The 13,101-nt window shown below is 56.1% G+C and overlaps 4 protein-coding genes across 4 annotated transcripts in view; 2 read left to right on the top strand and 2 right to left on the bottom strand.

Moving 5' to 3' along the window:
- Window positions 1–3,281, bottom strand: part of PTSG_11621 (uncharacterized protein) — a gene marked incomplete at both ends in the record, with an annotated part of 7,622 nt that extends 4,341 nt beyond the window's left edge. Inside the window, 9 exons of the mRNA XM_004998042.1 lie at window positions 105–746; window positions 1,052–1,180; window positions 1,333–1,342; window positions 1,557–1,668; window positions 1,887–1,925; window positions 2,184–2,327; window positions 2,498–2,629; window positions 2,774–2,879; window positions 3,018–3,281. Coding sequence (XP_004998099.1) covers window positions 105–746; window positions 1,052–1,180; window positions 1,333–1,342; window positions 1,557–1,668; window positions 1,887–1,925; window positions 2,184–2,327; window positions 2,498–2,629; window positions 2,774–2,879; window positions 3,018–3,281 — 1,578 coding nt within the window. The remainder of the gene's footprint in view (window positions 1–104; window positions 747–1,051; window positions 1,181–1,332; window positions 1,343–1,556; window positions 1,669–1,886; window positions 1,926–2,183; window positions 2,328–2,497; window positions 2,630–2,773; window positions 2,880–3,017) is intronic.
- Window positions 3,282–4,300: 1,019 nt separating this feature from the next.
- PTSG_00630 (uncharacterized protein) lies at window positions 4,301–5,257 on the top strand (the record flags this gene model as incomplete). Its single annotated transcript, XM_004998041.1, has 1 exon — window positions 4,301–5,257. The coding sequence occupies one exon, from the start codon at window positions 4,301–4,303 to the stop codon at window positions 5,255–5,257; it is 957 nt and encodes a 318-aa protein (XP_004998098.1).
- Window positions 5,258–6,663: 1,406 nt separating this feature from the next.
- Window positions 6,664–10,713, bottom strand: PTSG_00629 (uncharacterized protein). Its single transcript, XM_004998040.1, has 5 exons — window positions 10,488–10,713; window positions 10,221–10,288; window positions 9,534–9,782; window positions 8,037–9,037; window positions 6,664–7,674 (listed from the first exon to the last, which is right to left on the bottom strand). The coding sequence occupies exons 4-5, from the start codon at window positions 9,022–9,024 to the stop codon at window positions 7,187–7,189; spliced, it is 1,476 nt and encodes a 491-aa protein (XP_004998097.1). The 5' UTR covers window positions 9,025–9,037; window positions 9,534–9,782; window positions 10,221–10,288; window positions 10,488–10,713; the 3' UTR covers window positions 6,664–7,186.
- Window positions 10,714–11,572: 859 nt separating this feature from the next.
- On the top strand, window positions 11,573–13,099 carry PTSG_00628 (uncharacterized protein). Its single transcript, XM_004998039.1, has 3 exons — window positions 11,573–11,607; window positions 11,784–12,191; window positions 12,485–13,099. Exons 2-3 carry the CDS (start codon window positions 11,969–11,971, stop codon window positions 12,970–12,972), a joined length of 711 nt encoding a protein of 236 aa, XP_004998096.1. The 5' UTR covers window positions 11,573–11,607; window positions 11,784–11,968; the 3' UTR covers window positions 12,973–13,099.
- The last annotated feature ends 2 nt before the right edge of the window (window positions 13,100–13,101 follow it).

The following is a 13,101-nucleotide window of genomic DNA, read 5'->3' as shown; positions in this document are numbered from 1 at the left end:
GCAAACACATAAACACATACACACACACACAAACAAACAAACACAAATACACACACACAAGCGAACACAAACTCTCTCACACACACACACACAAACTCACGCACCGTGTGGTAGCACATCATAATCTCTGGGACGTTGCACATGAGGTTGTCCAGCCAGAGATCCATGCCAGTGAGCACGTTGATTGACTGTCCGTCCTCCCGCAGCTTCAGGCTGATGGCCGGCACGGGCTTCTCGCCATCGCCAAAGATGGCAAGGTCAGACGTGACGACAGAGCGGATGTCGTGGAAGGACCACAGGTGGTCGTGTGTCTGCCAATACGAGCGAACAGGAAGACGCTGCTCCGCCTGTCCAACAACCGTCGACAGCAGCAGTTGGTTTGCCTCATGCCCACCACTACCGCTACCGCTGTTGCCACTGCTGTTGTCAATGCTGGCGCTGGTGGTATTCGTGTCCTCGTTTGATGGGGGAGGTGGCAGGGAGAGCGATGCCGGAAGGTGTGCAAGCGACGTGGATGTCTGTGACGACGAGTTGCAAATCGCTGATGGCGGTGTCGCTGTTCCCGACGACACCGCACCATCGTGCACAGCGCTGCTGCCGTGATCCAAACTACCATTACCACCACCACCATCATCGCTACCAGTGCCATCGTTGTTTGAGTCATTGGCATGATACAGCGGCGTGAATGGAAGAGGAATGGGGACTTGGTCGCGCTGGCTCACGTGTGAGAGAGGAAGGTACTCCAGCTGTGGCAGTGCCGGCAAGACATCTCCCGCCCTACTCACCACAGTGGTGGGCGGTTTCATTCAAAAAGAAAGCCCACAATGGCCAGGTACCATTGGGCGCTGCACACACACACACACACACACACACACACACACACACAGCGTGAGGGTGTGGATTGGAAAAGCTCCAACAAGAGGCAGCGCAGGCTGTCATGCACAGCGCACAGGCAAGCCACTCACAGACAACCAACGCGGCTCGCCATCCTCGTTGATTCAGCAGCATGCAATCTCGAATCACCAGCAGATGTCTACGGGATAATCCAAACCGTTTGTTGGATGGAGCTTCTCGCTTCGCCCAGCATATCAGGCTGTCGACCCCCTGTACCGCCAACACAGAATGTGACACAGTCGATGGGATGAGTTGTGGGCGACCGCGGTCGGTTGGAAGCCAAGACCTGCATATTACGAAGCGAGGGCATGTGGCAAAGAGAAATACACACACACACACACGCACGCACACACACACACACACACGCACACACGCACGCATGAAAGCACAAGCAGGAGCCAGACAGTACAAGCCCCTCCGCCCAAGCCACACACCTACATCGTAGGAGCTGGTGGCGAAGTCAGACGTGCGTTGGAGACGCACCAGCCAGAAGTTGACCAGCTTGTCGTCAAGAAGCTAGTTGCCATGAAGTCTGGCAATGGATGTGTTGGACGTTAAGGCGGAGATGACCACAAGGCAGCCACGATCGCGAACAAGGGGGCAAACAGAAAACAAGACATGGGCTGATGAGATGACGCAAGCACCGTGACCCTAGCTCGAACCTGATGTAGCTGCGGTCGAGGGTCTGCGGTTTGCCAACACCAACAACGACCATCACTTCCTTGCTCATCCAGCGGGTGTGATTGCGGCCCAGCTTCTCGTTATGGCGCGGTGCTGGTTGCGTGAGAGAGAGAGAGAGAGAGAGTGTGTGTGTGTGTGTGTGCGTGAGAGAGAATGAGAGTGTGTGTGTGTGTGTGTGCGGGTGAGACAGAGAGAGAGTGTGTGTGTTCATGTTTGTATGTGTGTGCGCGACGTGTGGTGGCGAGTCTATCAACCACAACCTCTGTGCAGGTGGGTGTAACACTTGTGCGGTTGGTTTTTGCGGAACGAACCTTTGTGGTCTGCGCTGTCGGGCTCAGCGGCGTTTCCGCCTCAGCATTAGTGGGGCGAAGTGCGCGCGCTGCTGCCGTTGACGTTGCTGTCTCGCTGCAACAGTTTGTTCGCGTACACACACGTCCTGCGGTTGTTGGTGATGCCTTCTTCTAATACATAGCCCGCGCCGTGCTTCCCTCGGGCGAGGGTGTGCATGCTGGCTGTAAACTGTTCGAATCAAACCATGCACACGTGCACAGAGACACAGAAGGAGTGACGGGAGTGCCGCGCTCATGCAGGTGAATTCAGGAGCACACCACCGTGCAAGCGAGGTGCTGGCCGGATCCAAAGCCTCACCCCATCCGGTATTGGGATGCCAAGGACACTCAGGCTATAAGTGTGCTCCTTGAACAGCTCAGCCCGCACTCGGCCACACTCAGGCAGCGTCACGACACACAGAGCTGGACAGTACCCAACGGATTTGGTGCCTTTTGCGTCGGTTCACCGCGAGTACACGCCGATACATCCAACACGTGAGTGCATGCACATTGGGGAAACAAACAAAAAAAAAGGAACATCAAGATACAGGCAAACGAAGGTCACAGCACCCTAAAACAACAATGCAGCGCACCCCAGGTTGTTGGTGTCCTCCGCTTGAGATCAGTCCATGGCTCATTCGTGTAGGACGCATATGTCGTCTCCTGTTCATCGAGCAGCCACGCCGCGAAGGCGTTCAGGGTTCTGAAATGGCGCATATCCACCACTGACACAAGCACAGCGATGGGCGTGAATGAGTGGGAGGGGTGCATCGGATGCGCATGTATGTGGCCCGACACACACAAGCACACAGAAACCAGGGTGACATGAACGAGAACACGAGAGCAGTCAAAGGCGGCAAAGGACGCACCCGTTTCATGGTATGAAGGATGGTTGCTTTGGATATGTGCCACAAGCTGTGCGCAGCTCGGAAACCCGCCACAGTCACAGTTCACGCAAACAAACGTGTCCCTCGTCTGTTGTGAACAGCATATGCAACGCAACATGCAAGTGTGTGCCAGTTGTGAGCACAAAAAGGTTGTGTGGCTGTGCCAGCAAAGGCAGCGCCAACATAAAACAGGCATTGGGGGACAGAGGCAAGCGCGGGCAAGTACCTTGTACTCGTCTTCATGCGCCTTTGACTTTCGAATGTGATCCTTGAGGTGTCGAACAGACCTGCACGTCTTGTTGCACTTCTCGCAGCGGTGAGGACCAGAACCACTACCAACGTTGACAACTTGCACCAAGGCCAGAAGGGATGGGATTTCGGTGAGGTCGTGTGTGACCTTGATGTGGTCGATCAGCCGTGAGACATTGCCGGTGGCCTCAGTGAAGCTGCAAGCGACGTGGGGACATTGCCTCGTCAAGGTCGTGCTCATTTTGGGTGGTGGTGTGCAGTGGGAAATGGCCGTTTCAAGAAGGAAGCGCGAGTTGGCGGGTGGTTGGAGGGGGCCTTTGCAAGTGCAATTCAGCGCTGCAACATGTGCCGTCGCGAGCTACAGCGGTTCTTGGCAATGTCTTGCCACAGTGCTCAAAACTCCCACAATTTGGCACTAGGGTCCCCCGCCCCAAAAACGTCGCACGACAGCAAAAAATAACCCTGCACGAATTCGCTAATTGTGCATCAGATCCCAAATTTTGTCGGGAAGAACGCAGCGGCAAACGAATGGTATGAGAGCGGCGTGCTTGTCTGGCGTGTGTGTGTGTGTGTGTGTGTGTGTGTGTGTGGGTGGGGGGAGCGAGCGGTTGCTGGTGGCGGTGGAATGAATGGGATGGCTGGCTGATGGCCTGGCTGAATGGGTGCTGAAGGTGGTGGTTGTGGTGCAATGTTGTTGGGGAACCGCAAGCAAGAAGCATGCTTTCTGGCCTGGTTGGCCTCTGTGTGTGTGTGTGTGGTTGTTCGTTGTCGTTTGTGTTGTCGTTTTTCGTTGCCGTCGTCTGCCACATCACGCATCACATCGATTCGTGTTCATCACGTCAATCAATTCATCGTTCGCTGTGCTCGAGCACAGCTTCGTTTGCTTCCTCCCCTTCCTTCTTTGGGCACTCTTCACCTCACACCAGGTCGCACACACACACACACACACACACACACGGCACGCAGCAGGGGTGATTGCCGTAGATTGGTTGCTGTTGCCGTTACGAAGAGAGAAGGAAAGACGGCAATCAAGCAGAACCAGAAGAATAAGAAGAAGCACAAGACGCACAAGACACACTGCAAGTGACGTCGCACGACTCCCTGAAACGCTGTACCGTTTGCCAACACAACCTCACCAAAGCAAGCAACAGGCAACAGGCAACAGGCAACAGGCAACAGGCAACAGGCAACAGGCAACAGGCAACAGGCAACAGGCAACAGGCAACAGGCAACAGGCAACAGGCAACAACGCCCTTCGCCATGGCATTGCAGGTCGAGCCATGGCACATTGTGGCCTTCACCATTGGAGGCCTGGCTTTTGTGATGGGCGTGGCTCTGATTGTGGTGTACTGCTGCTGCAACTCACGCAGACGACGGCAAAAGTCGCCCGGCAGCCCGCCCAGCCACCGCCTCCTGACAAAGGACCACGTGGTCAACGACATGGCGGAAACCCCAGCCATGTTCCAGGAAGGCAAGCAGAAGAGCAACCCGCTCTTCTCCCGCCACTCGTCCATCATGTCGTCAGACTCCAACGCCTCCATTGGCGGGCTCTCCCAGTCCAACGCGAGCATGGAAGCGTCCAGGGACCACGTTACCGACCAGGAGGTGCTGCTGCCCGTGCCCGAGGCGTCTTCCTCGGAGTCCACCAGCGCCACCACGGGCACACAGGACACCGCACACGACGCGGGCGAGGAGCTCGAGGTCACCACGGGGTTTGCTGCCGTCTTATCCCCAGCAGAGCGGCAGCAGCAACAACAACAGGAACAGCAGGGAGGACGCCATGCTGGGGCGGCTGAGGCGACAGCCAACTCGTCCGTGCCGACAGCCACTACAGCGACAACGACGGCAGATGAGGGTGCGTCACGCACATCCCACTTGTCACAGCCATCACCATCACGCCCCCTGCAGTCTCCAGACAGGCCCCAGTCCCCTCCCATTCACATCGTCACGTCGCCTGGTGGTGGGCAGCATCAGCAGCAGCAACAACAGACGAGGGCAACAGAGTCACACGCACACGACAGCAGCAACGGCGCAAGCGGCAGCGATGGTGCGAGCGACCAGCCACCAGCACAACCTTCCGAGAATGACCGCGCCGCCAAGCTGCGAGCCATGCGAGAGGCACGTGCCAGGAGGAAGAAGGACGAGTGGGCAACGCTGGAGGAATCCCTCGCCATCATCGACAGAATATACAAGGACGTCATCGTGTCTGATGTCTAGTTTTGTGTGTGTGTGTATGTGGGTGTGTTGATGTAGTGTGTATGTGGGTGTGTTGATGTAGTGTGTATGTGGGTGTGTTGATGTGTTTGTGTGTACAGGTGTGTACAGGTGTGTACAGGTGTGTTTGTGTGTACAGATGTGTGTGTGTGTGTACAGATGTGTTTGTGCGTGTTTTCGCGTGCGTATTGGTCCGCTGATAACAGTGAACAGCAATGCGTTTTGGCCTTGCCGTGCGCTGTGCTTGCTTGCGTGTGCTTTGCGTTGCTGTGTGCCGGTCGCCATTGTCGACACCAAGCATGGCAGCTGCGACAACTTACATTCCCCCCTCCACACACACACACACACACACACACACACGCACGCACGCACGCACGCATGCACGCATACGTCTGGTTTGCATGTTAGCCCTTGCTTGCTGTCTCCTCTCTACGTCTCTTTCTCTTTTTGTTTGTATACTTTTCCCATTCCGCATCATGTACCATTTGCCCAATTCATTCATTCACTCCTTGGTTTGTTTGTTTGTTTGTTTCATCTTCGTTGCGCTCTTGAGAGTCCCTGCCCCTGTCCACCTGCGTTTGCATGCCGTTGTCACTTTCCCTCGCCACCATACTGCCTCGTTGTGCTTCGCTCTGTCTTCCGCACCTTTGTTTGGGATGTTGATTCTCACTCGGCTTATCTGCGTGTAGCTGACCCTTCCGCCCCCCACCCACTTGTCTTTAGTTGGTCGATCCATAAACGCCCGAACGCAATGGCAGGATGAGAGACGGAGGTGGAGGGGGAATGGAGGAATATAGGGACGGCGCAATGGAAGGGGTGGAGGAATGGGTGGATGGATAGAGTGGAGTGGCACAGAGATAGGCAGATACCCAGATGGACAGACAGACACACACACACACACAGACACACAGACACACACACATACACACACACACAACACACACACAGACACACACACACACGACACACGACACACACACACACACACACACACACACGAGTTTGCATGGTTCATTCTGACGGTAGATTGAGCCTGGCAGAGTGTAAACTGGCTGATGGAAGGGTCCTCCGCGTCGGACGCGTCTTCGCTCCTCATTTATGTATAAATGGGAGTTCGCATAAATCATAAAGGGTGACCAGTGACCGAGATGAGTTATGCCCGTGGATGCCCGCCAGCAATAGACTCTCAGCTAGGTGCATATCGATCCTCGGGTGCAATACGAATCGTAACCTGAGTTGATTAAGACACACACACACACACACCACCACCACCACCACACACACACACACACACACACACACACACACACACACACACACACACACACACACACACACACACACACACACACACACACACACCACAAGCCCCCCCTCCAATACACACCCACAACCCATTCGTTGAGCGTACGATGTGGTCAATTTATAGGGCAGCCTTTGATGCGAATAAACGCTCAAGCAATGCGGCGCAAAAGAACAACAGCATGCTTGCAAGCAAACAAAAAGGGTAAAGAAAAGGAAGAGTAAGAAGGCAAGGCGGGACTCATGCGAAACAACAGACAAGAGAGTGACAATGCGAAAAAGAAGGGAAGGGAAGAATGAAACGAGCAGGGGACCGTCATAAACGTGTGTTTAGTGTTGTAATGTAACGGAAACCATCCAAGCACAGGCCTTGACGGGAAGCAAACTAAAAGAAAGAGCGGGGGAGGGGGGGTTGCAAAAGGGTTTGGCAAGTGCAACCATGCCAACAGCATGGCGTTCGCATGGCAATCCCCTCAACACGCCCGACATCGCTACCAGCACACTCGCAGCTCCTGAGTGATTTGGACACACGGGGACAAACTAATACATCATCATCATCATCATCATCATCATCATCATCATCATCAGCTACACGAACCACAAGAACAAGAGGAGCGGCTGCTGTTGTGGTCATACGGTAACCTGCCGTTGTCTGCGCCCGACAACGTAACCGCCCCTGCGCGCCTGCCTGCCTGCACCGTTGCCATTGCCGTTTGCGTGCGCGGTTGTGACAGCGGCCATGTGCTGACTGTACTCCGTGCTGCCGTGGTACGACTCGTTGAGCCCGCCGCCCTCAGACTCGTCCATGGCCTGCAGCAGCATGGACGCGCCCTCACGGCTGCTGAGCCGGGCCAGGTGCTCAGCAAGCTTCTCCATCTCTGCGCGGTCCTCGCCAAACACCTCGGGGTGGCCCGAGCGCGCGACGAGGAGCTCAAACTCGAGGTCGCGGATGGAGCGGCGCAGCGTGTCGTGGTCCTCCTGCAGCTTCATCACATAGTCCCGCGTCTCCTGCAGCAGCACCCGGTCCGCCACATTCCGGTCGTGCGCAATCGACGGCGTCACCTGCTGGCAGCGCAGGAAGCACTGGCGCAGGTTCTTGCGCCGGCTCCGCTCGCGCTCTGTGTTTATGCGTATTTTTGTTGTGGGGGAGGGGGTTGTGAGTGAGGTGGTGAGGCGATAGGGGAGAGAGGGAGATGCGTGTATGTATGTATGTGAAACAAGGACGCAGTTCGACAGACAGAGAGAAACGCGGTCGCACGCAAACACACGCACACGCACACATGTACACGCACACATGTACACGCACACACACCACACACACACACACACACCACACACACGCATACATTCACACACACATATACACATACACAGCACACACACACACACCCACACCCACACACACACGTACCACACATGCACACACATTCCCCCCCCCCCCAACAACACAAGCACACGTGACACGGGCTGTGGCTCTTACCGTTGTGGCAGACGCGGCGGGAGCGCGGGTGGGTGCCGTCGTCGTCGTCGTCGTCATCATCGTCGCCGGCGTTGTCCTCGTCGCTGCCAGAGTCTGGCTGCACGGGCTCCTCCACTTTGCTCTTGGACCGGCTGCCGCGCGGCCTGGAGCCGTTTCGCGAGCTGCGGCGCGCCCGCGGCGTCCCTGCCTTTGTCGGCGTCACCTCCATCGCGCCCGGGCTCGGGGCGTACATGGGCACCTGCAACGTGTGTGCGCGCGGACGGCCCATGGCCCCATCGCCAACCACCGCCTCGTCCTTTGGGTGCTGCTGCTCGTGTGAGAGCTTGGAGCGCGTGCGCACGCCGCCGTTGGTAGCCGTGGGGTGGGGCCCGGGGCTGCTGGCCGTGGTGGTGACGGCGATGGTGGTGGCCGGGCTCATCGACAGGTCGTGCAGGTGCTGCGAGATGTGGTCCGCGGTGATTGGCGACGCGGTGGCGCGGGTGGTTGCCTTGAGGTATGCCTTGGTCTGGTCGCGGCGCAGCGGTACGCCCTTGGGCGCAATGGGCAGGCTCGATGCCCGCGCCCGCGACAGGCTGCCGGCCCGCCGGCGGGTGCTCGTCGTCATTGCATCGCCTTCTTCAAGCAGTTGTGTGGCTATGGGGGTCTTGCTGCGCGCCTGTTGGCTGTTGGTTACAGCGTCATGTCCGTTGCCGTTGCCGTCGGCATGTCCATTCGCATGCGCATTCGCATGGCCATTTGCGTGGCCATTTGCGTGGCCATTTGCATGCTGTTGCTGGGCGAACAGCTGTTGTTGTTGCTGCTGGTAGGCGGCTGGGGCCTGAAATGCACCGGGCACGAGCTGCTGGTTGTGAAACTGCTGCTGTGGGGCGGCGGCCTGCTTGAAGGGCTGAAACTGGGAGGAGGCAGAGTGCACGCCGCCGTTGGGGACGTTGGGGACTACGCCTCGGTGTTGGGTGGCAACGGCATCTTGACTGCTCTCAGCAGACATGGCACAACAACGCCTGCAGAGAGGGAGGCAGGGAGGGGGGAGGAAGACGAGAGGTGTGTTGTGGTGTTGGGGCGAGGAGGTGGTGTTTGGGCGAGGTGGTGAGCAAAAGTGTTGGCAAAGTCAGTGCAAATGCAATGTGTCGACAAATGAGACATGGAGCAGTCAGAGAGGAGGAGGAGGAGGACGGAACATGACACTCTATCCACTCGGGGTGGGGGGGGGGTTGCTAACCGATGCATGTGTGTCGCCGACACACAGGTGAACAACAGAAAACAATGAACAGAGCAAACCAGAAAGAACAAAAGGGCAAGCAGCCAGCAGGAAAGAGAGAGGAGGGGGGGGGGGAGGCGGACACAAGACACGTGGTCGCGTACGCCCATGTGTGTGGCTGAACAAACACACTCAGGCAGACAGACAGACAGACAGACAGGCAGACACACACACACACACACACACACACACACACACACACACACACACACACACACACACACACACACGTGGTGTACCTGTGTTGTGAAGGGGGGGGGGTTGTTGAGAAGGGTCACTCAGGCACGCTTGTGGCTTGCTGTGTCGAACGTTGTGGTCAAACGCGTGCGAAGAGGCTGGGAAAGGCAGCAACGAAAAGGGTGCAGCTGAGGTTGTCGTGTTCGGGATGCGTGAGGTGAAGAGGCACGTGGCAAGGTCCGGGTGGTTTGTTTGCTTGCTCGCGCTCACAACAACAAAGCCAACAAAAAAAATTCAAAGCCCACAAGCGACTATGAAAGTCATGAACAGGGTAGATGGGATGCACAAGACCATGCATGGGAACGCGTTTGAACCAGTGTGTGTGGTTGTTTGGGGGGGGGGGGATTGGGGACGGACAGAACGGGGGGAGGACAATGTGGTGTGTGGGTGTGCGGGTGTGGTGGAATGTGAGTCGATGGTGGTTCTTGTTGAGGGAGCACATGGCACAACGGCACAGGCACAACGGCACAGTCATAGCACGTGCATCTGCATCGACCCACAGACACACACACAGGCACAGAAACAGACAGACACACACACACACACACAGACACACAGACACAGACACACACAAACACAAACAAACACACTCGACAAACACACTCGACAAACACACTCGACAAACACACTCGACAAACACAAACAAACAAGCCACAAAGACAACCACACCCACCCACCCACAAACATACTTGTCGATAGGGGGTGATGTGCTTGCAGGCAGGCAGATTTGCTGAGCTGGAGCGTGTGTTGTGGTGTGCTGCGGGAATTGAGCAAGGCAGGGGCAAGAAACACGAAGAGACCAAATAAACAACACAAACAGCAGCGGTCGACATGCGTGAGTTTGGTTCGACAGGACAAGCCAGGCACGTGATGATGGCTGAAGATGACTAACAAAGCAAGCAAACAAGCAAGAATGCGTGTCACATCGGCAAACAGGCAAGCACACCGGCACGCACATGGTCAGCGAAGATGGAGCGAGAAAAAAAGAAACAACACAGGCACCCACAAAAAGTGTTTGTTCCCCGTCTTTACTCGCACCTGCTTGGGAAAGGACCGTTGGACACGTGTGTGTGTATGTGTCGCGCTGTGAAGTGTGTGCGATGTTAATGTGTTGATGTGCTGGGGTGAGTGCATGGGAAATCACGAACGAACGAACGAACCAAACAAACACGAGCAAGCAAGAAGGCAAGTCAAAGATAGCAAGCATGCGTGAGCGCGACAAACAACAAACAAACCAAAACAAAGGGAAGGAAGGAGGACGTGAACAAACAGAGCAAGCAAAAGCGCTGAGCACAATCAGCGTCATGACAGGGGAAACCAGTTGCCCGCTCGCTCACCAAGGACAAAAAACAAAAGTGAAGGAGTTCCTGCGTGGGTATGTAGCGGGGGGGGGAGGAAGAAGGAGAGAGGAAGGAGAGGAAGGAGAGGGCGAAACAACTGTTTGTTTGCTCGTCGTGGGGGTGTGTGTATGTGCGTGTGTGGAGAGCGCGTGCATGTGTGTGGCATGTGGTTGTGTTTATGTGCGCGCCACGCACACATGCACACGCACACACACAAGGCCACAGCGAAAGCCAAGCATCCAAACAAAACACAAACACGAGGCAACGACGCAAGCAAGCAAGGCAACGTGGGCGTGTGTGTGTGGAGGAGGAGGCGGGGCAGCAGCAACAAGCAAACAAAACGAGCATGACGAAGAAGGACATTGCTCACGCACCACGCGGGGCAAAAAAACGGTTTGCCAGGACAGCCGAAACCTAGATCAAAACGAACGATCCACCACCACGTGTTGTTCTTGTTGCTGCTGCGCTTGCTCGTGCTTGTTGGCCTAATGCGCATACAGGGCGACTTGAAAAGTTCATTTTGCAACGCGTGGGTGGTTGGGTGCGGGAAGTGCAACCAAGTCGGTTGGGTGGTGCAATTTGCAACGACCTACACGAAGGAACATGAAAAAAAATAACTGGTGTGACCAAATTGATTCCATGCTTTTTTATGTTAGTTGTTGACTTTTTTGTTTTGCGTTCGGGGGAGCACTTTTCATGATGTTGAGAGCACTGTTTTGCCGCGGCGCCGGACGAGGTTTGTTGATGGTGGTGGTGTTCGTGTGCTGCTCGTCATGGTTGCTGCCTGTTGCCTTGTTGGCGATGATGCGTGGTGATGATGATGGTGATGATGACGCCAACACAGACACGCTAGGTCTCACGGTACTGCCGTGGTGCTGCTGCTGTGCACACATCTGTTGTGTCTGCGTGCAGGGCATTTTTTGCAGCGCAGCTTGGCTCGGACAACAACGACAGCTCTGCCACGGCGACCACGACCACATCAACTTCAGCACACCGCAGCTTTCTTCGCCACAAGCACACACACAAACGCAAACGCAAAGTCAAACGCAAAGTCAAACACAGACGCAGACACACCACCAGCACCAGCACCAGCAGACATGAGCGACATGGAGTGCACAAAGAAGAAGACGACGGCAAAGAACACGCGGGAAGTTACAAACCTGACCCCGGAGGAGCAGCACGACGACAAGACGCGCGCTGGCGTCTCGGAGACATGGGAGCAGATTTGGGCTGATGGCTTGGAGCCTGGACAACGCTTTGACGCCAGGGGCCCAGCCCCTATCCTCAAGCACCTCCTCGACACCAACGCCCTTCCCAAAGGTGAATGAATGTTATGTGTTGGTGCGTGCGTTTGCTGGTGATTCTGTGTCTGCTTGTGTTTGTGTCTGCACTTGTGGTTGTGTTTGTGTTTGTATCTGTGTTTTCACTTGCGTTGATGCGTTCAGCGACGTCAAGCTCATGCTCACACACACACACACACACACACACACACACACACACACACAATCACACAATCACAATCACATACGCACACGCACACACACACACAATCACACAATCACACACAATCACACGCACCGCCGTCCCTGGTATTCGTGTTGCCACAACCACAGGGCGTGCGCTGGTGCCTGGGTGCGGGCGGGCATACGCACCGCTGGAGTTTGCGCGACACGGCTACCAGACGCTCGGCGTGGACCTTGCGCACACGGCCGTCAAGGCCGCACAGGAGTTTGTGGACTCTGTCGAGGACAAGCCGAAGGAGGGTCTCCTGGAGCTGCGCGCGGCCAACTTCTTTGAGCTGGAGGGCCAGTTTGACGTCATCTACGACTACACGTTCCTGTGTGCGCTGCACCCGAACGCGCGCGAGAAGTGGGCCGCGCAGATGCACAAGCTGCTGGCGCCACAGGGGGAGCTGGTCACGCTCATCTTCCCCATTGTGGAGAAGGAGGGCGGCCCGCCATATGCCATGAGCATGGACCTGGTCAAGTCGCTGCTGGAGCCGCTCGGGTTCACGGCCACAACCCTGGAGATGCTGCCAGACGACATGTGCCATCGCGGCCGCGAGGAGCGCACCGCCCTCGGCAGATGGGTCAAGAAGTAGCCGTGCGCCCGTGTGTGTGTGTTTGTGTTTGTGTGTGTGTGTGTGTGTGTGTGTTGTGAGTGAGTGAATGTGTGTTTGTGTTCTGTGTGTGTGTGTGTCTTGTGTGTGTGTGTGTGTGTGTTGTTGTTG

This window comes from Salpingoeca rosetta (assembly GCF_000188695.1).
Source record: "Salpingoeca rosetta unplaced genomic scaffold supercont1.2, whole genome shotgun sequence".
Taxonomy (NCBI): domain Eukaryota; class Choanoflagellata; order Craspedida; family Salpingoecidae; genus Salpingoeca; species Salpingoeca rosetta.
This window is presented reverse-complemented; position numbering and strand designations above follow the sequence as displayed.